This window comes from Mandrillus leucophaeus, unplaced genomic scaffold, assembly GCF_000951045.1.
Source record: "Mandrillus leucophaeus isolate KB7577 unplaced genomic scaffold, Mleu.le_1.0 Scaffold16, whole genome shotgun sequence".
Classification (NCBI taxonomy): Eukaryota; Metazoa; Chordata; class Mammalia; order Primates; family Cercopithecidae; genus Mandrillus; species Mandrillus leucophaeus.
In genome coordinates, this window is record NW_012101587.1 from 3,396,128 (window position 1) to 3,418,836 (window position 22,709).

Here is a 22,709-nt window from a genome sequence, read left to right on the forward strand (position 1 = left end):
TGCTGTGTTGGGTACTGTGTGCAGTACTGCACAGTTCCTGTGGGCAGTACTTGTGTGCAGTACCTGTGCACAGTGCTGTGTGGGGTACTGTGTGTGGTATCTGTGTTTGGTACCTGTGGGCAGTACCTGTGTGGGTGCAGCACTGCGGCCCACACCTATGCACAGTAATGTGTGTGATACTTTGTGCAATCCCTGTGGGCAGTACTTGTGTGTAGTACCTGTGCGCCTACTGTGTGCCATACCTGTGTTTGGTACATGTGCGCAGTACCATGTGCCGCCCCAGTGGCCAGTGCCCATGTGGGCCCAGCCCTGAGGCCGTACCTGTGTGCAGGCGGATGTGCACCTTGAGGCTGCCCGAGGTGGAGAAGCTCTTCATGCAGTACTGGCACTTGAACGCCTTGATGCCGGTGTGCGTCTTGATGTGGGCTGTCAGCGTGCTCTTCACCGCGAAGGCGCGGAAGCACTGCGGGCACTTGAAGGGCTTCTCGTGGGTGTGGATGCGGATGTGGCGCACCAGGTCGCTGGGCTTGCGGAACTCCTTGGCGCAGTAGGGACACACGTGCCAGCGCACGCCGTTCTCCTCGCGGATGGAGCCTGCGAAGGGAGAGGACACGTCCCGCTCGGCCTGGACGCCCCGCCCAGTGTCGGGTCCAGGGCCCCCTGCGGTCCCTATGGAAAGCTGCACGCACGATCAGTTATGGGAAAGCTTGGAATTCCCAGGATCACTGACATTATCGAGGGCTATGAGTTAATCTCGCTGAAACCCCTAACAGTCGGGGAAAACACAATTCACAGTGTCTGAGAAAGAGCGCCCGCTGAGAAGGTGATCGATTCTGTAGGTCCAGCAGCACCAGGACACAGTCGGCTCCCTCTCAATGAAAATGAAAGTAGATGGGATCGAATGACCCCATGCTTAACGCAGGGAACGGGAAGAGAAGGAATGACGCTGGAATAAGTATTTATTGGGCCTACTGGATATCACCAATAAAAAATAATAGAAATGCAAATATTAAGAAATGGTAAATTCATATGCTATAAAAGGAAATTTGTAAATAGTTAAGACAAATAAATAGTATGTATCAATTAATGATGAAATGTAAGTGGATCTGTCTCATTCAATTTTCAATCAAGTTTAAAACTATTTCTAATAGAAAAAGAATCACAAATTGATGGAAATATAGTTAAGTATACCTGTCCCTCTGTTTTCAGCAGGAAACAGTGCCAAGACCCCAGTGGATGCCTGAAAGCCCAGATAGTAGGGAACCCTATGTACACTACGTCTTTCCATCTGAGAACCAAGCCAGCTACTGAGTGGCGAATGCAGCAGCATGAGTGCGTGGGACAAAGGGATGACCTGTGTCTCCCTCACCCGTCTCGGGACGGAGCAGGACAGTGGACGGGGAAATGGTAAGCAATTTACAGCTTATGAACTGTTTATTTCTGGAATTTTCTGTTTAATATTTTTGAGAATTTGGTTGAATGCAGGTAACTAAAACTTAGAATCACTTTATTTTTAAAAATTTTGATGAGATTTATTCATCTGAAATTAAGGTAGCATCTACAGTGACTATACAGATAACTCACATAAAGAATCCACATGAAATCAGAAAGATTTTGGCCATTTTAATAAAACGAATATTTTAAGTAAAGTTTATTTAACTGTGTCTGTACCAACACAGTTTTCTTAGGGAAAAAGAAAACCTGTTTCCTTCTCTCTTATCACGAAATATAAGGAATTCTCCATATATGCAAGTAAATCTGTAAAGACAGAAAACGTACTTTCTCGAATACAATATTCTTTGCAAGAATAATTCACATAAAAAAGAAAGGTGGGCTGGGTGCAGTGGCTCACGGCCACAATCCCAACACTCTGGGAGGCTAAGGCAGACAGATAGCTTGAGCTCAGTAGTTTGAGATCAGCATGGGCAACATGGCAAAATTCTGTCTCTACAGAAACATTTTAAAACAATTAGCTGGGTGTGGTGGTGCATGCCTGTGGCCCCACATACTCAGGAGGCTGAGGTGGAAGGATGACTTGAGCCCAGGACGCAGGAGTTGCGGTGGGCTATGATTGTACCACTGCACTCCAGCCTGGGTGACAGAGCCAGACCCCTGTCTCAAAGAGAAAAAAAGAAAGGTAGAAAAAAAGAATGAAAAATAATACATTTTTTAAACACAGTGACAGAATGTAAATAAAAACAAACAAAGGCACAGACACAAATCACAGGGGTAACTATGGACAAGGAAATAAGGGAACTGGTTTTAAAAGGTGAGACATTTGTGGTGATAGTGCATAAAGATATCTAAAATTTAAGACTGCTTAAAATTAATAGGTAAAAATTAATTCAGAAATATGCATAATTGCCTAAAGGTCTTATCATGACAAATCAAAAATGCAAGGTATAAAAGGGTATGAGAGACTATATCTACTAGTGAAAATTAGGACACCATTCCCCAGAAATCAGATTTTTTTCCAAACCAAAATGAAACTATAGCTCAAGTTACGCAGAATGACATAATCTAAATCTGCCACCAGGTTCTAATATCTGGGAATAGACTAGAACAGAGACTACGAACTGGAAGTCCTGAAGCTGTCTCCAAATCTGGCCTGCATATGTTTTGTTTCACCCACACAATGTTAAAAAAGAAAATGGAATCCAGATCCCCAACTCTGACAAATGGAAAGATCCGGAAAGCTAGATCTGCAATCCCACATGGCAAGCTTTCCTGGAGTTGGACAGTAGCTTTCCTCTTCAAATAGTAAGGCCAGGTGCGGTGGCTCACGCCTGTAATCCCAGCACTTTGGGAGGCCGAGATGGGTGGATCACCTTAAGTCGGGAGTTTGAAACCAACCTGACCAACATGAAGAAACCCCGTCTCTACTAAAAATACAAAATTTGCTGGGCATGGTGGCACATGCCTGTAATCCCAGCTACTCAGGAGGCTGAGGCAGGAGAATCACTTGAACCCGGGAGGCAGAGGTTATGGTGAGCCAAGATTGTACCATTGCACTCCTGCCTGGGCAACAAGAGCAAAACTCCGTCTCAATAAGTATACATATAAAAGATTAAATCAAAGATTTAGTTTAAAACATTAAATTATGACCAAGCACAGTGGCTCATGACTGTAATACCAGCACTTTGGGAGACCAAGGCAGGAGGACTGCTCCAGGCCAGGAGTTCAAGACCAGTCTGGGCAATATAGCAAGACTCTGTCTCTACAAAAATAAAAATAACAAAATTAGCCAGGTGTAGTGGTGCACACCTATAGTCCTAACTACTCGGGAGGCTGAGGCAGGAGGATCGCTTCAGCCTGGGAGGTCGAGGATGCAGTGAGCTATGATCGTGACACTGCACTGCAGTCTGGGCAACAAAGTGAGACCCTGTCTCAAAAAAAAAAAAAAAATCTATTAAATTATAAAAGTCAGATATAAGAGAAGTGACCCATAATGTCCGTGATGAAGTCTAAATATCACCCAAGCCCAAAGTCATTAAACATTGACAAACTTAGCTATACATATATATATACATTTCTCCCCAGTTAAAAAAGTTTTTCAGCTCAAAAAGGTAAACAAATTAGAAAAAAAAGTACAACTGACCCTTGAACAACTCGGAGGTTAGGGGCACTGACCCCTGATGCAGTTTAAAATCTGCCTATAGGATACCCCAAAAACTTAACTATCAATAGCCTCCTGCTGACCAGAAGACTTGCCAGTAACATCAACAGTTTACCCATATTTTGTATCTTATAGATATTATATACTGTAATCTTACAATAAAGCTAGAGAAAAAATGTTATTCAGAAAAGCATAAAGAAGAGAAAATATATCTCCAATTCATTAAGTGGAAGTGGTTTTCCTCTCTGTCTACATGTTGAGTGGGCTGAGGAAGTGGGGGGTCTTGTTCTCTCGGGGTGGCAGAGGCGGAACAAAACCTGCATAAGTGGACCTTTGAGTTCAAATTTGTGTTGTCTAGGAGTAAACTGTATCTCACAAATATAGGTCACAAAATACTATCATCTTTAATACCTATGGACAAAAGAAGTCAAGAGTTAGTCTTATAGGAAAATACAGGTACTCTTTAACATGAAAAGCTCTCAACCTTACTCCCTGTAAGAAAAATGCAAATTCAACATACAATAAGATACCATTTTCTAACCTATCAGATGAGTAAAAAAAGTCCCCAAATTTTGATAATTTCTTGAAAAGGCTGTGGGGAAACAGGTGCTCCAACAATTGCTCCTAGAAGGTAAATCTACATGACTACATGAAAGTTAACTATTTATCAAAACTTACTCCTTTTCACCAAAAGGAAAGTGTAACTGTTTACAAAATCCTTTTCATTTGTTATCAAGTACATTACTGATACCAATGATGAAATTTCAACAAGGTCGGTACAGTGGACAATAGTTCTGGTCCATTTTAAGTTCCTGATATTGATGATTTTACTATGATTATGTACAAGGATGTTCTCGATTTTAGGAAATAGACACTAAAGTATCTACAGTTAAAAGGGCATTATATCTACAAGTCACTCTTAGTAAATTCAGGAAAAATAGAAGTAAACAGCAAAAACAAATGTAGTAAAATGTTAACATTTGGGGGAATATGGATGAAGGGTATATGGGAATTCCTTGTATTGTTTTGAAACATTTCCGCTGAGACTGAAATTATTCTAAAACTGAAATGTCCTTACAGATAAACGCACATGTGTGAAATGATGCAGCTACACTCATGGCCACTGCAGCATCATTCATGTTAGCAAATGGCTGCAAATTGGTTAAATTACGATACATTCACAAAATGAAACACTATTCAAGTATTTTGAAAAATAAGATATCAAGTGGAAAAAAGTAACCTGAAAAATATAATCACATTATATTATACTTCTAGAAGGAAGCCACTCGTCCTCCTAGAAAACAATCACACAGATGCCTGTGCTTGTTTAAAAGACACACAAGACAGCAGTGGTGAGCTTCCCGGGGGAGGGGGGCAGAAGACCCCTCACAGGAGTTCTGTGTACGCGACTGTGTCTTTTGAATTGTGTGGCATGAGCATGTTTCACCTGTTTAAAAATAATTTTAAAACACATATATTCATTAAACACCTATTATTGGTCAGGTACCACCATGCTATCCACTTTACATGGATCCTGCCATTTGTTTCTCTTTCATTTATTCTATCCTCAGTCCCACCTTACAGATGAGAAGCTGACAGCTTAAAAGTTAACTGACTTGCCCAGGGCCAGATGGCCAGTGAAGTCCATACGATCCTAGCACCTAAGTGCAGTTTTCACAAGGAGGTCTGTCTTCCCAGTGCTACTCCAAGCACAGCATGACAAGTGCCAAGTGCCATGCCAGGCATCAAAAGGTATCTGCCCTGGAACGGACTGTGGTCTAGGGGAGAAGCGGGCAGGGCAGTGTAACCAACCGTGTAGGCAGAGCATCAGAGGTGCCAAGACAGATGTGTGCATGGACGCACACCAGGAATGCAAAGACAATGCTGATTACTTCCACAGGAGAAGGCTCAGAGACTTCTGCAGAAATAAGGTGGCCCTGTGGGTGAGCTTCGAAGGCAGACAGTTGCCAAGAAGGACACAGCCTGAGGTACATTTATCAGATAAAAGCAGTAGCAAAAGCCAGGTGTGAAGGTGAGTCCCAGAAACTTCTAGTTCAATATGGCTGGGGTAAAGGATGTCTGGTGGGACTAGCAAGAGTCAGAAGTGCAGGCAGGGCTAAATTACAGAAAGCCTTCCATGCTGCAGAAAGTTTCTTGGCAGGAGAGAAAAAAAGCCTAGACGTGTTCTCTTCAGTCTTCGGTTAGCTCCCATGCAAGAGAGGGTGCCACGGGCCACCCAGTCAGCTTCATCTCCAGCATTAACTGGGCCATCAGGAGGACGAGGATGACCAAAGAGGAAGGCCACTGGGCAGACACGGGTAGGGTAGGCAGGCAGGGGCAATGTAGTAACCAGAAAGACATCTGTGGGTTCTTCTGTGGGATCAGAGAGCACCTACTGTAATCAGAACATTCCAAGTAGAGCACCTGGGATGGATGTGCCTGCTCTTTTGGGGCAAAATCCAAATGCTGGTTCCAACAAAGGACCCTGGCCTGCTGGGAGCATCGAAAGATCCCCCAGATGCCTGACAGGTACATACAGAAGGTCTAGCCCAGAAGACAGTCATGGTGACACAAAGTCTTTCTGCTTTCAAGGACCAGAACATCAAATATTCAGAAGTAACTACTGTCCAACAACTAATTAGAGAGGGACTCATATCTCAGTGTCACACACAAATGCAGACTCCCCAGCCAGAGAAGACCTTTACGTGAAATACAACAGCCCGAGTCACCTTCTTGACTTTTGTTACAGAATATCTCACTGCACAGCCTAAGTGTGTGTGTGTGTTTTTTGAGACGGAGTCTCGCTGTCGCCCAGGCTGGAGTGCACAATCTCAGCTCACTGCAAGCTCCGCCTCCCGGGTTCCCGCCATTCTCCTGCCTCAGCCTCCCGAGTAGCTGGGACTACAGGCACCCGCCACCACGCCTGGCTAGTTTTTTTGTATTTTTAGTAGAGATGGGGTTTCACCGTGTTAGCCAGGATGGTCTCGATCTCCTGACCTTGTAATCTGCCTGCCTCAGCCTCCCAAAGTGCTGGGATTACAGGTGTGAGCCACCGCACCCAGCATTTGTTTGTTTTTTATGTTTTTGTTTGTTTGTTTTTAAAAAAACACTCTCTCAGTAGCAGACCTACTACAACACTGGGAACACTTCATTCAAATCTGGTGGAACCACAGCAGCAAATCTTACCAAATAATCAGTATACAAATCAGAAGTGACAGGTCAGTGCTGGGTCTCGGGGCTTCACACAAAAGCCTCTGACATGGTTTGGCTCTGTGTCCCCACCCAAATCTCACCTTGAATGCTAATAATCCCCACATGTCATGGGAGGGACCTGGTGGGAGGTAACTGAATCATGGGGGTGGGTTTCTCCTATGCTGTTCTCTTGACAGTGAGTAAGTCTGATAGGGTCTGATGGTTTTATAAACGGTAGTTACCCTACACATGCCTCTCTTTCCTGTAGCCGTGTAAGATGTGACCGCCATCATTGTGAGGCCTCCCCAGCCATGTGGAACTATGAGTCAATTAAACCTCTTTCCTTTATAGATTACCCAGTCTCTGGTATGTCTTTATTACAAGCGTGAGAACAGACTAACACAGCCTCTTACATAAACCTGGCCCTCAACTAATGACAGATTTATAGATATGCTGCTAGGACTGGGCCAACAGAAGCATGCAACTGGATATCTGAAACTGTAAATTGAGGAATGGATCCTGCTGATGAAATGGAGCTAGTAGAATCTTTTTATTTATTTATTTATTTATGTATTTAGACATGGAGTCTCACTCTGTCACCCAGGCTGGAGTGCAGTGGTATGATCGCAGCTCACTGCAACCTCTGCCTCCTAGGTTCAAGCCATTCTCCTTCCTCAGCCTCCTGAGTAGGTGGGACTACAGGTGCACACCATCACACCCAGCTAATTTTTGTATTTTTAGTAGAGGCAGGTTTCACCATGTTGGCCAGGCTGGTCTCGAACTCCTGACCTCAGGAGATCCACCCACCTTGGCCTCCCAAAGTGCAGGGATTACAGGTGTGAGCCACCATGCCCGGCCAGTAGAATCTTTTTAACAAATACTACAGTCTGCTGGGTTTTTCAGCACTGACCAGGAAGATGATGTTGATTTTCTGGCCAGGTTTTCTTGGCTGGTCACAGGAAAGAGACAGTCACTGATAGTTAGCTGGACTACGTGAATTAAGAATGGGAATATCAAGATGCTCAAGAGGCACTAGGAGCTGCTGAAACAAGGGTGGCACCGACGCTGAGGTGACCAGCTCTTGACGACAGGACCTCCTCTAAGATACTGGCTTTTGCTGTGATTATGTTCAGATTTTGAAACATCTTAGAGTGCTCTCAGATCAGTAGAAGGCTGGCACAGCAGCAATGATGTTAGTTGTCACAAAGGAACTTATGATGAAGACCATATCTTTGAAAATGAGAGTAACGATGAAGCCATGTTTGTCAACGATAAAAAAACAACAGAAGTTACTGTTGGACCAGCCAGCTCAAGCTTCACCAGTTACTGCTGGCTCCTGCGCAGTTTATATTTCGACACCGCAGCACTGGCAGGCTACACGGTTTATAGAGGCTGCAGGAGCAGCAAGCTTGCTATAGAAGTTGGCAGAAGCTCCTCCAAGATCGCATGGTGCCTCCTTCTCAGGTGCTGGTTCAATAGCTAGTGCTGTGCAAATATGACACAGCTGTTGGTAATGTCAGGAGTAAACTCTTATCAGCATGATCTGTGACATGAGTTTTCCGGAACTTGTCAGACAGGAAAGTTCTTCACAGCTGAACCTCAACACATTCTGTGGGTATTAATGGCTTTCTTAGATCACAAGGGGTCTGCAACACTCTAGTGCAAAAGCATGCAGCAGAACTGCTTAGCAGTTCTTCAGATTTGTCAGATCTCTCAAGAAACAATGAATCCTTTCATTGAGGATATTCTGAATAGAACAGAAGACTTATCAGGGCTTTCTCCACTGAGAAGCATTAGCAGTCCTTAATGAAGAACAATCAACTATTTGTTTATGAGACAGCTGGAGTACCAATTATGGACAGCAAACACCCATCAAAAAGGAAGCAAGCATTAACTGAGGAATCCGTGGACTCCACTGATGGACAAATTTAAACTTCTGTTAGGAACACTGATGCTGACAGCAGAGGAAGAAAGGGCAACATCTATAACAGACTGCCTCAACCATGCTGCTGGACTTGCCAGAGCAGCAAGCAGCCTGGGGAATGGCATGGCTGTTCCGAGGCTCTGAGCTGTTTACAGATACTCTCATCGGCCCTCAGCTGTGCCTCACAGAAGGATATGCTCAGAAGCAGAGTTCCCATGTTCCTCTTCATTGCATGATTACTTGCCTGGAGGAAGAAGTCCTTCTATTCCCCTTGTCTGCTCAGACACATGCTCAAAGACTACGAAGGAAGAGACCCCCAGCAACTCATTCCTTTTATCAAGCAGATTACAGCCAAGCCTAAGACACAGGTATCCCCATTGTATGACAGATGCTCATGCCTCTGCTCATGCAGTTGTTGAAGAATTGCTCTGACCAGCAGAAGAAAACCACCAGTCTGCTGCTGAGAAAGGCAGATGCTGTGGAGGAGTTACTTTGCCTCCCTTCTGTCAGTCACAGGCAGTGGAATGAGTGAAGGTACAGAGAACAGAGAATGAGTGCTGGTTACTTTCTCACAGGAGCAGCTGAATATCCAGATCCAAGTGCACAGAAATAGGTTTTGTCCTTCAAAGTTGAGAACCTCAGGGAGGTTCAGAGGGACTATGGAATTTCTTGCTCCTGTTTATAAGCGCATTGCCCCCATGTGGCTCCCAGAACCTTGAAAACAAATCTCTGTCCTGGCAGATGCACAAACAGTGCTGGCTGATGTGGTTACACAGCGACACTGAGAACAGTGCATCTCAGATGCAGCCCAGGATGCACTGAGCATCTTCACCAAGGAAACCTGCCCTCCTCACATGCTGCCCCAGAAATGATTTAGGACTTTTATCAAGTGCCTCAGCAGCCTGAAGCTAAAGCTTTACGAGAATTATTTAAAGTACTCTTCCAGGGAGGAAACCCTAAGGACTGCATCTCCTTGGGTCTACTTCACAATGAGAATTCCAGTTAATAATTTAGGGGGGAAAAAACCATTTTTGTGTGCCATTCACACTAGCATTTTTAACACTGCTTTGGGCTTACTGCAGTACACTTACTGAGGATTTTCTGACATGAGGTCTGTTGCACTCATGGATGCAGACCCCACGGAGAAGGAGAAGGGCTACCTGCACTTAACTTTTACGCAATTACAAAAATCAAATTCATCTGAGCTGTAAGCACTTGGCAGACCACAAACCACAAAAGAAGAACGTGGGAGAAGGTTTGTTACAGGGAATTTTAAAAAGCACATTTGCAGAGATAATGATTTTGAAAAGCAGATGAGTCTAAGAGCCACAGCATCCTGAAGCCCGTGGACTGAAACAGGACAGCAGGATGCCAGTCAATTACAGACCAGTACAGTATACCGAAGTTCACAGCGATGACCCCAGGTCATCAAGAAGTGGCTAAGTTCACAAGATCACACTCTGATCTAAGAAGGTAAAGTGTGCAACGACTTTTAGAAAAGTTTCCATACACAATAGTTTCACTATACCATACCATTTTCATCCTTAAAGGAATCAATCATCAGCTTTCCAGAACACCATTCACCATGATTTCCAGATAGCCAGTATTTCACCACAATAAATGTCTTTTTTTTTTTTTTTTTTTTTTTGAGACAGAGTCTCACACTGTTGCCAGGGCTAGAGTCCAATGGCATGATCTCGGCTCACTGCAAACTCCGCCTCCCAGGTTCAAGCGATTATCCTGCCTCAGCCTTCCGAGTAGCTGAGATTATAGGTGCCTGCTGCCACACCCAGCTAATTTTTTGTATTTTTAATAGAGATGGGGTTTCACTATGTTGGCCAGGTTGGTCTCGAACTCCTGACCTCGTGATCCACCTGCCTTGGCCTCCCAAAGTGCTGGGATTACAGGCATGAGCCACTGCACCCGGTCATAAATTTCAAACTTTACTAAAAATTTACAATGATTTATGTGTCACAAGTTGTATGACAACTATAAAAGAAAGCATTGTTAAATTTTTACTATAACTTCTTCAAACAAAGCAAATCCCGCCAAAAACATTCAATCTGATAAAAGTGAATAAATCAAAAGCAATAATTTTACATGGTGGAGTACGCTTAACTTAGGAACATAATGAAGGTTAGTTATAAGCAATTAATGCTATGACTTATGAGACAAGAATAGTTTTCCTCATGGTCTTTCTAAGATATCAAATGATATTCCATCCTTGGAGAGGCATTTTCAGATATAATCACTATGTTAAAAGTGCACTGGTCATTGAAAAGTTTTAATTAAAAGGAACATCTTTAAATAGAAACATGTTCCCAGGCTAAGAGTGGTAGCTCATGCCTGTAATCCCAGCATTTTGGGAGGCTGGGGCAAGAGGATCACTTGAGGCCAGGAGTTTAAGACCAGCCTGAGCAACATAGCAAGACCTCAGCTCTGCAAAAAAAAAGTTTTTCACTAGCCATATGTGGTGGCACATGCCTGCAGTCCCAGCTACTCAGGAGGTTGAGGCAGGAGGATTACTTGAGCCCAGGAGTTCAAGGCTACAGTGAGCTATAATCGCACCACTGTACTCTAGCCTGGACAACAGAGCAAGACCCAGTCTCAAAGAAAAAAAAAAAGTCCCCATGGTTTTCTCATATTAGAGAGGTCACTTAACAAAAACAAAAACAGAAACAAAACAAAACAAAAAAAAGCACTGGCTCCAACTTGTACTAGGGATCCCATGAATGTAATGGGTAATTATTAGAACTGCATGCACTTGCTCAGTATTCTACATGTGTATTTGATTGATTCAAGTAGTCCAGAAATTACCTAATCGTTATCAACTCTGTAAACACAGCACTCCAAACTAGAACACCGTACAGGAAGGTTTCCTGCAATTCCATGTGGAATTCCTCGGCTAGCGCTTGGTGCAGGGAGAAAGCTGCTTCCAGCACATGCGGGTGAAGGTCTGGAAGGAGCAGCACGGGGTGGCGCTCACCTTCTCGGTCTAAGGATCATGGCTATGTGGTACTTTCAGGAAGGAGAAGGTCTGACATGGCTCCTCACTCAGTGGCTTGCTGCCCAGGTGAAAGCATCTAATTTAGCACAATAAGTAGAGACAGTGGCCCATGGGGCTCAGGCGGGCACTCGCACACAGGTAATAAATCTGCATCAGATGATCAGGAACACATAACACAACTGTAACCTGGAAGGCTACCACACAGCCAATCAAAATACATGGAAATGGCTCCTGTTTCCCTTTCTTGCCCTGCTAGATACCAGGAAACTGTGTGGGAGAAACTGCTTAGATGCCAGCATCCTGTCTTTCACTGGGGGAGAAGGAGGCCAGATCAAGGGGAAGAAGAGCAGGACTTGTGTTGTTTGAGAAACAAGAACTTCACAATCATGTTATAAATGAGAAAATGTATTCTAGGAAAGAAGTGTTAACAGAAATGGCAATGTTATTCCATGCTTTGTTGCAAGAATGCACTTGTTCCCCAAGACACCTGGGAAAGGTTTTCACAGGAACAGTTTTGCCAAAAAGACAAGAATCTATCTTTTTCAAGAAAGATGTAGTAATTCCTGCTCCTGCAGAAAGGGCCATATTGAGCACTGTGGAGCGTTCAGAAACGAAAAGGCTGTATTCCCAGCCAGAAAGAGCTTATTACCTAGAAGGGACATCAGACTGCATCTGTGCACAATTAACATGAGAGAATGCAGGAATCCTAAACACTCTAAGTGCTGTGGGAGATAGGACAAGGAAAAGCACCTCTCAGAGTCCGTCCATGAGGAGGAGTACTGAAGATGCTTGAATGATGGAGCACTAAAGATGCTTGAATGATGGCCAAGATTTGAGAGACCAGAGGGAGAGGGAAAAGGAAGGCATCCTTGCTGCAGAAAGCTGCAAAAAGCATGATGTGCAGAAACACAGGGACGCCTAGAAACAGTAGGAATCCAGTTTCGGTATGATGTATAGTAAGTTTGTGCCTAGAAGCACAGAGGGAGGAAGGATTGGAAATGCAGGCTGGACAGGTGATAGGATACTCAGGAGCCAAGAAATGGATCTTGGAGTGTAACGGGAAAGGGTGAGGTGTGGAGGAGGGAGCTGTGCTGCAGGGGTCCTCTGAAGAAGAGGAAAGGACTAGTCAGAAGCTACTAGAATCACATGGCTGGATGCCAGAAGCAACAAGGGCGAGAATAACTGAAGCAAAGCCATGGATCTCAGTGGAGAGGAGGCACCTAAGCAGAGCAGAGAGAGAACAGTCAGAGACAACAAGCTTTCGAGTCCTGGCGAGGAGTCAAGACAAACTGAATACAGGAAAGAAGCCAGGTTAAGGAGAAGACATAAATTTAAGAAATTTTATGGCTGTTATTTTTATTTTTAAATACCAACCAACTACAGCTAGCTACAAAACATTCAACAAACATATCCTATCACCTTCAGAGGAAAAAAGAAGGGCATATTTCTTAAAAACCAGAAATATGCTATCCCAATGTCTAAACTTTAAAGTTTAGCAAAATTACCAGGTAGAAATGGTGATTTCTTCTTTATCATTTTTTTTTCTTTTTTATCCAGTTTCTCCGGGCTTTCCTGTTCTTTTTCTTGCTCTGCGTCTGTAGGGTCCGTCTGCTCATTTGAAACGCTGGAAACATCTGGGTTTTGAACCTGTGGTGCAGAGGTCTTGGCATGGCTGGAGTCATTAGGATGTGCTGCAACTGGAATTGAAGACAGCCCACTGTTTTCTAAGGCTTGCTAAGACAGAACAAAACTAAAAGGTTAGAAGATAACGATGGCCCAAATCTGCCTACCAAAATCAATCACAAAGCTTTACCTATAGAATTCTAATTCCACTCCAAGAAACAAGAATCTACAATTCCAAGTAATCACTTAGCAGTGAGGCTTCCAACCCTTTGAGGCTGTAACATCTTTTCTGATATATGACATTCTGCCCCCACCCAAAATAATATAAGCATTTATATTTCTAATTAAAATTTATTTGACTTTCAGAAATCTTACCTCACACAACTTTAGTTGTCTCTAAATAAATTTGGGAATCCCTATCTGAAGGCTTTTGAGTTACACTGGGCTTAACTTTAAGGTATCGGCTGTAGAATGACACCCTGAGATTCCTCATACTCCTGGCCAGCTCTTCCCCATGAAGGTATAAAAGGAAGGTTAAACAAGTAACAGAGAGACAGGAGGAGAAGGAAGGCCCCCTCTTTTTAGAAGCGAAGAGCTAGTGTGAAGTAGCGGTGGACTAGAAGGCTGGGGGCTCTGTGCTCCTGCCCCACCCCTCTCCCACATGTGTAGGTGCTGCTCACACACCTGAGAGAAGGCCAGGCAGTATGAACGCTCTCAGAATTGTCGACACCCATGACTGTCTCCAAATTATAAACCAGAACCTCAAGAAAGAATAAAATACTTTTTCCACCTCTGTCAACATAAATAGATACAACTTCTGAACAGGCTGTTCTTTTCAAGTAAGTTCATTTACAGAAAAAAAAATAAAAGTTTATGTTTTTTTAATGTATAGATAAATAAATCATTTGAATGTTGTGCCGTCCATAAGCAATTAAGTAGGCATATTAATTTCTTTCAGTTCAGGCACATTTTTCATGAGGATACCCTGACTTTGACAAGTCCTACAGATTTATTTCTCAATTATCATCCCTGGTTTCTGACCCAGCACGAGCGCGTAAGCCTCACACCGCAGGGAAGCATGCTTCACCTGTAAAATGTCCTGGTTGATGCCCACTGTGATGCTCAGCTGCTGCCCAGGCTGCGGGGACTGCCCTGACTCCACCGGCCCCGGCTCTGAGAGCTCCAGGAGCTGCTGGATGACGTCGCTCACTGCCTGGGAGCTTGGCTGGCTTGAGGCTGACGTGGCTTGGGCTTCTGTCTGTTGAAGAGGTAACGTCTGAAAGAGTGTGGCCTGAAACACAGAAACATTTTCATTAAAAATACAATTTTGCTCTTCAATTTAAAAAGGAAAATTAAAAAAAAAAAAAAAGGCAATACCCTCCTTAAGGGTGTTAAAATCTAAAACTATCCTAACACATAAATTTTAAATATCATGTCTCACTGATTCTTGTGTTTGGCACGATATTGGCTCTTAACATACACAATAAATTGTTCTAATGCAATTTTTTACAGTTTTTTCAAGTGGGCAGTAGAGACTCAAGATGGCAGATTGAGCACACGAACCCTCACCTTCCTGTTAGCTCATAAAATTGAAGTGAAGGAATTTAAAAAATATCAAGTTATACAAATTTAAAAAGTAGGAAAGAAACCACTACAGTCAAGATAATTCAACACATTTGTGAAAAATTCTTCCTGCAGGGAGACTGGAGGAATAAATGCACGGTAATGCTACAGCCAAGAAAACTTAAGTCAGAGGAAAGGGCTGTGATGGGAGAGCCAGTCCCACCCCTGCAGGGCTTGGGAATCCGAAACGTCCCACCCAGAAGAGGACGGATGGCAGGGAAACTACCCGTACAACACTGTGCGGGTGGGGACAGGACCCTCTACCTTTGTCAAAACCCATAGAATGGACAACTCTGAGAGTGAACCCTGACAGAAACTACGGACTTTGGTTAATAATAATAATATATCCACATTCATTCACCAGTTGTAACAAATGTACTCGACCAATGTACCATGTCAGAAATGGGGCAAACTGAGCACAAGAGCAAGAGGGTATATGGTAGATCTCTGCACTTTCTGCCAAAATTGTCTGTAAACCCAAAACTGCCCTAAAATTCAAGTCTGTCAATTTAGAAAATAAAAATAAAAACAGAACAAAAAGTATTAGGACCAAAAATGAACGCCCCTGTCTTCCTCCACGGAGGAAGTGGCAGACAGGCACGCACTTTGAGGCAAAAAAAAAAAAAAAAAAAAGAGGAATCTCTAAATATCTTTTATCGCTAAAAAAGATAAAAAAGAATAAATGACCTGGGAAGAACTAGGGCACCTTTTGTGGCACTGAATTCCCAGACTAAGTATAACTCTTTTGTGTTCTGCCACCAGGGTCCCGTGAAGGGCTGGTTCCCCTGGCCACTCACACTCAGTGACCCCTGGATCAACAAGCACCATCCACGTGTCAACAGTTCACACACAGGCTAGTGCTGCCCTTTCCTGAAACACAAACAGGCAACTAAAGATGATGAGGTAGGCCCAGGAGAGACAAGGGGAGATGACCCCAGGCAAGTAACTCAACGAGCACAAAAAACTTTTTAAAACAGAATGCTTATTGGATTTCAGAAAAAGTGCATCAAACAAGAAAAAAAAACTCGTGAAAAAGAAACAATCAGATCATCACAAAGCAGAGCTCTCAGAAATTAAAAATCTTACTTAAAAAAAAAAAAAAATCAAAAGAGTCATAAGATAAAGCTGAGGAGACCTCTCCAGGCCAGGCCTGGTGGCTCATGCCTGTAATCTCAGGGCTTTGGGAGGTTGAGGTGGGAGGATCGCTTGAGGCCAGAAGTTTGAGACCAGCTTGGGCAACATAGTGAGACCTTGTCTCTACAAAAAATTTAAAAATTAGTCGAGCATGGTGGCATGCATCTGTAGTGCCAGGTACTCGAGAGGCTGAGACAGGAGGATTACTTGAGCCCAGGAGTTCTACAGTGAGCTATAATCACGCCACTGCACTCCAGCCTGGCTGACAGACAAAAAAACCTCAGGGCTGAAAAAGGCCAAGAGTTAGAAAATGTGAAAGGTAAAATAAGAGACACGTAGAGTCAATCCTGGCAGCTGGACACTGATTCCTAGAGCGTCCTGAAAAAGAATATATATAATTTAACTTCTAATGTTCTTACCTGCCCAAATAAGAGTATAAGGTAAGGGAGATTCCAGGTTTCTAAATCCCTATAACTACATTTCTTTCTATTAAGAATATAAATGTTTAAAATGATCTGGACTATTATTCCAGATTATTCACTACATCTATGTTTTGATTTGCATATTGCCAAAGGAAATGATGAAAATTAATATTCAGTTGATTTACACAACATTAAAAATTTTATTTAAAAAAATTCAGACCAAAATAGAATGTTGAAGACATAATTAGTGGACTCTAACTATTCTCCAGCTTTATAATTCATTTTACAACATTCTATCTGGTCAAGAATAAACTGAGGAACCATCCCACACTGCAAATATTATGAAAAAAGAAAAGAAAAAACAAACACTAAAGGTAAACCTAATGTTTAAAAACTAAGTATTAATTAGACTTATTTTCCATACTGGTAGGAGGCAACTGTTGACATAACACAACCAAGTAACTGCATTCATAAGCATACATTAAAACTTCCGACACTTGTATTTAATGTCTACTACTATTAAGATACCATAGTTGATGCTTAAATTTTACCATTTATTAATCTGTTGAGAGGCTAGTGCAGTACAAGTAACTAAATGAGGCTGAGATAAGATGCCTACAGAAAAAATAAGTGTGTGTATGTCCCTGTGTATGTGTGTGTGTATGTGTGTGCGCACGCGCGCACCTGTCTACACACAGTCTCTCTGTGTGTAGGCATATGTATTTAGAGTCATATAATTTTTAACTACATGTACTGAAAAATATAATTTAGTTTCAAAAGTCCAAAGACTTGGGAAAAAGTGTCACTGTCACATAAGAAAAGAGAAATATTACCTACAAAGGATAATTAATTCTTAAATTATAATGTAAAGACAAAGAATATTCAATAATCATCAATAACATTGTAGAAATTATTTCACAAATTAATGATTACAGTTTGTCTTATTTTTACAGGTTCAGATGACAGTCTGAATCAAAGTCATCTAATTCTCAAATTTAAAAAGATTGACTTTAAGTCTTTAAAAATTTGCACCTTTTCTCCATATAAAAAATTTTCATAGCACCTTTCCACTACTAAATGTTCAATTGTAAAGGTCATATTGAAAACGACAGATTTTAGTTTAAAAAGAAGTTCTTCCAAATTACTAAACTTACCGTTAAAACATGAGCAGTCTCTGTGGAACTTGTTGAATTCTGTGGCCCACCCATGTGCATCTTGCTGATATGCGTGTTTAAGCTGCCTAAACTTTTAAATACACAACTACATTCTGTACAGTTATAGGTAGGACCATTCTTGACCTTAAAGAATAAAAAAGAAAAAAATGATATTTCACAATTAATTGTTAAATTTAAACATTTAAATTATGGCAAATCATAATTTACCATTCCATTCAAAATGACAGAAATAATCTAACCCTTCAACATTACCTTTTTTCTTTTAAATTAGATAGTTCTAGAATCAATGACCCAACTCTTTAAACAATATTGCCAGTATAAGATGAATTGAAATTTCAGTCTTTTCTATGAAGTAGAAATTATTCAAGAGTGAGAAAACACATTTTTCAATTATTGTAATTTAATAAAAACAAACTGTCAGGCATAAGATGTTCTCGGTTTTTTAAACAGCTGAATACAATGTTCAATAGTGAAGGCCAGACAGTTATATATAAATACATATTACACCAAATATGCTTTCAGATGGCCAAAACCACAGAGGTTAGGAAAGACGGTCATAATGATATATGAACTTTTCATCAATTTTGATATTCTGTATCAACAACTAATTTTCTTTTGAGATGCTCTGTCGCCCAGGTTGGAGTGTAGTAGCGCGATCTTGGTTCACTGCAACCTCTACCTCCCAGGTCAAGTGATTCTTCTGCCTCAGCCTCCCGAGTAGCTGGGGTTACAAGCGCCTGCCACCGTGCCCAGCTAATTTTTGTATTTTAGTAGAGATGCGGTTTTGCCATATTGGCCAGGCTGGTCTCGAACTCCTGACCTCAGGTGATCCACCTGCCTCGGCCTCCCAAAGTCCTGGGATTACAGACGTGAGCCATCACACGTCTAACAACTAATTTTGGCCTAACAACTAATTTTAAAACTATGATAAATCCAGAAACTATGGAAACCAGTAAAATGAGTAAGAACAGCTATGAACAGAGAAAATATCTAAAATATTATTTCTCTGTTACTAAAACCCAGTGTTAGTTACTGTAGAACTATGAAGGCTAGCTTGAAAACTCATTGGCCCCCTCTGACCTTGAGTAAGACTTCCATTCTGTTTCTGGTACCTAAGAAGCAAATTCAGATTCCTCACAGGACTGGATAATATTTACGAACCAACTTTTAGAGGCTGTTTCTGGAACAACCCATTCTAGTACAGGTCCAAGAGCACCTCTCAGTGGCAACAGGCAAGTCTCTGGGCCCTTTAGTATAGGGGGAGTTTTCTACACTCAAGAGTACTAGCAAGTACCTCACAAGGCTGCTCTAAGGTTCCAGTGAGGTATGTCTGTGTGCTACACAAACACACGATCCTTCCTATGCAATCATCTTCACCCAGAGGCAACACCACAAGAATGACTTACAACAGCCCAAATGTATTCTTCTGACATCTAAAGGTAACCTCAGTACCTCACTAATACTGACATGCCTTCCTAATGTCTCTGGGTCTTAGATATGAAAAAGATTAACTCATTGAACATGGAACTCTGAATCTGTTCATAAAACTATGTGAGATGGGCAGGGGTTTTTTCTCAATTTAGATTCTCTTTTTCATTTTAGACATTCTGTTTATCTAAGATCAAAGACAGCTTCTACTTGTTTTTATTAAATTTGGATAGTGAGTGTTAACTCTAAGTTCACTTCAGTGTTAGTTAAGGTATTACTCTAAGGAAAAAATTAAGAGATACACATTTGCTCTTAAGAATATGATAGTTTTTGTTCTGCAAAATCATTTCATAGGATATATTGATCCATGATATAAGTATTTGTGTTGTTTAAATATTTCTTTGTATTCACAATTAGAATATAAATCAGTAAGTCATGACGGTTAGTTAGAGCAAAGGTTGACCTACTGTACAGAAATACTTGCAGAGGATCTACACAACAGTATGCTCTGCAGACAACAGAAAATTACCATGGGAAATCACCATTTTCGTCGAAAGCGTGGACAAGCAGCATGGAAGGAAATGAACAGAGCAGGTCTCTGTCCAAGAGGGAATGGACATGTACCATATGAGCTCTGTAGTATTAGCAGTAAGAAAAACACTTTTTTCCCAATATTATTTCTTACCTTTTAATTTCTTACACTTGCCTGTGTTTCAGGTTTGCTAAAGGGATGAAATACATTATTGAGAATGACGGACTATAACTAACAAAGGTATTAGGATTATTTTCAAATATTTATTCACCAAAGCTATGCTGTCAGCAAGAAGACAAAAAGAGAGTAGTTTATATTTCTTCCACATGTAATAAACCAAAAAAATTCCCACGTACGTATTTTCTAACACAGGGTCTGCTCGGCACAAAATCAATCTGCATTTTTTTTAATGGAAAATAATTTCTCAGGTCCGTTTTTAACCCAAAAGATACCTACTGTCCCCTGAGAAATACTGCTTATGCCCCCAACCCATGTTTACCTCTGAGTGGACTCGCTGCACATGCGACTGAAGATTCCCTTTCTGAGAGAAGGCGGCAGGACAGAAGGCACAGGCGTGGGGCTTTTCACCTGTGTGCTTGATCATGTGGGTCTGCAGTGCCCCCTTCTGGTTAAAAGCTTTTCCACATTCACTACATTTAAACGGCCTTTCGCCTAGAGAGGGAGAAAAATGATCAAAATATAATTTCATATTGTATGGGCATCTTACGGATTAAAAAGAACAACATTGAAGTTACCCAAACCTATCCCTCTGGCCAGAATGTCTCCCCAGAACTCTACATGCATATATACAAGTGTCTACTTTAAATCTCAAAATTAACACGTCAAAACCGCACTTGTTCATCTCCCAAACTGTTCCACCTGCGGGCTTCATCAGGCAATGCCGTCTTTCCAGGGGATCAGCAAAAAACCTTGGAGTCATCCTTATCTTTGGTTTCTCTCACGTTTCACACTCAATAATAACTTCAAAATACAGCCAGAGCAGCCCTGCTTCCTGTCTAAACCACCATCACTCAAAGCTTCTGAAACCACCTCCAACTTGACTCACTGCTTCCACCCTGGCCCCTTCCTAGGCTGCTCTCAAAACAACAGACACAATGACCCTCTTTAAGTCCGAGCAAGTCACTTGTCTGCTGAAAATCCTCAAAGGCTTCCAAATCCCCCCCAGAGTAAAATCAAAGTTCTTCTAATACTCAGCAGAGGAGGTGCCAGTGCTGTGGTTCCCCGACCAGCTGTTGTCAGCTCCCCTGCCCCTGCTCTCTCGCTCCCTCTACCCACTCTTGCCACCGCCCTCAGACACACCAGGCAGGTTTCCACTTCTGGGCCTCTGAAATCCACCACCTGGGTGGTTCTCCCCCAAGTATCCCCAAGACTTGCTCTCTCAGATTCTTCAGGCCTTTACTCAAATTCCCCTTTGCACTGAGCACTTTCCAGTCCATTCTATTTAACATTAAAATCTCCCCTGTCTTCCCTGGGAACCCCTGGCCCCGTTCTCTGCTTGATTTTTCTGCAGACTTCTCAGCATTTGACCTTTTACATTTTCCTCAATGTTCATCTCCCCTCCCTAGAATGCATGCTCCAAGAAGGCAAGCGCTTGTGCACTGCAGCTCTTCAGCACCTAGAACAGGGCCTCGTGCACACCAGCACACAGTACAGATCCGATGAATGAAGGAATGAGCGAAAAGACAAAATCGAGTTAGGTAAGAGCCTAACTGCAAGGCTACTTAAATTTCTAGTCTTACTAAATTTTCACTCCCTAAGAAACCGAAAGCAGCTGAGTTCATAGTAACATCAGATCTCTGCTTCTCTGAACAGCTTTAGGGTTAAATAAGTGAATGAGATGTAACAAGCTTGGGGACAGTACACAAATGGGAAACAACCCTGCTTTAACTCAGAGGGGCAAGGGTGTGAAAGAGGAGGACAGGCAGTCAGGAGGCACGGTGAGAGTGTGGCCCGGTCATGGCACTGCCCGTACGGCGACAGGACAAGAGGACAGGCAGGCAGGAGGCCCAGTGAGAGTGCGGCCCAGTCACAGCACTGCCTGCATGGGGACAGGAGAGGAGGACAGGCAGGCAGGAGGCACAGTGAGAGTGTGCCCTGGTCATGGCACTGCCTGCATGGGGACAGGAGAGGAGGGCAGGTGGGCAGGAGGCACAGCGAGAGTGTGGTCCGGTCACAGCACTGCCTGTGAGGAGACACCCTTCCTGTTCTAGATGACGATGCTGCAATGTACTCAGCCTCCTTTGGACAGGAGTTCTGCTGGGTCACACACAGTCCAGGCATGGTCCAGTAGGATTCTGGTCACCCCCCCGCCCACATCATCACATACACTGCGAGGCACAGCCATTGGAAGACCAAGCCCAGAACACAGAACTGCCTGAACGGCAAGCGGCCACTCCCTGCTACCTCCACCCCGGGCCCGCGAGCCTCCAGTTTAAACCACACTGGCCTATGTGACTCCTGGAGCTGGGACCTGCTGCTCTCTCCAGGCGGCTCACAAGTCAACTGGAGCAACAGTGACATATGCTTCAAGTTCAGTGCAGAAGAGTACGCATCACAGAATCCCAGAATGACACAAAGTATGTGATTCTACACGCATGTGTCTCTCTAGGAGTGAGAGTATGCTCATGATTTATGGATATTTATGTATGTGTAGAAAATATCTAATGGGGTAGATGTCAAACTGTTAAAGGTAAATGACATCTGAGAAGTGAACACGAGAAGGATTTGCTTTACTTTTTACTTTATCTCTACTTTGGGTAAAGTTTATAACATTTTTAAACTATTTTTTCATTGATTAAAACTTCAAAGACTACACACTAAAGCTGAATACTCTACAGACAAAATGTATGAGCACATTTACAAAAGCACTGTTTTCTTTCTCTCTTACTCTAGAAAATAAAAACTGATGCTCTAAAAATATCAACTTTATGCTGACACATAAACAAACGCTGAAATCATCTGAATGACTCTACAATACACAGAAATATTCACTAAAACTCTGAAAAAAAAAAA

The 22,709-nt window shown here is 42.5% G+C and overlaps 1 protein-coding gene across 1 annotated transcript in view; it reads right to left on the minus strand.

Moving 5' to 3' along the window:
- The window catches only part of ZNF236 (zinc finger protein 236), a 151,290-nt gene that overhangs the window by 80,278 nt on the left and 48,303 nt on the right, over positions 1–22,709 (minus strand). The window contains exons 6-10 of the mRNA XM_011975878.1: positions 20,176–20,348; positions 17,696–17,839; positions 14,450–14,653; positions 13,245–13,473; positions 322–594 (exon numbers count right to left, since the gene is read on the minus strand). Of these exons, the coding sequence (XP_011831268.1) occupies positions 322–594; positions 13,245–13,473; positions 14,450–14,653; positions 17,696–17,839; positions 20,176–20,348 (1,023 nt within the window). The remainder of the gene's footprint in view (positions 1–321; positions 595–13,244; positions 13,474–14,449; positions 14,654–17,695; positions 17,840–20,175; positions 20,349–22,709) is intronic.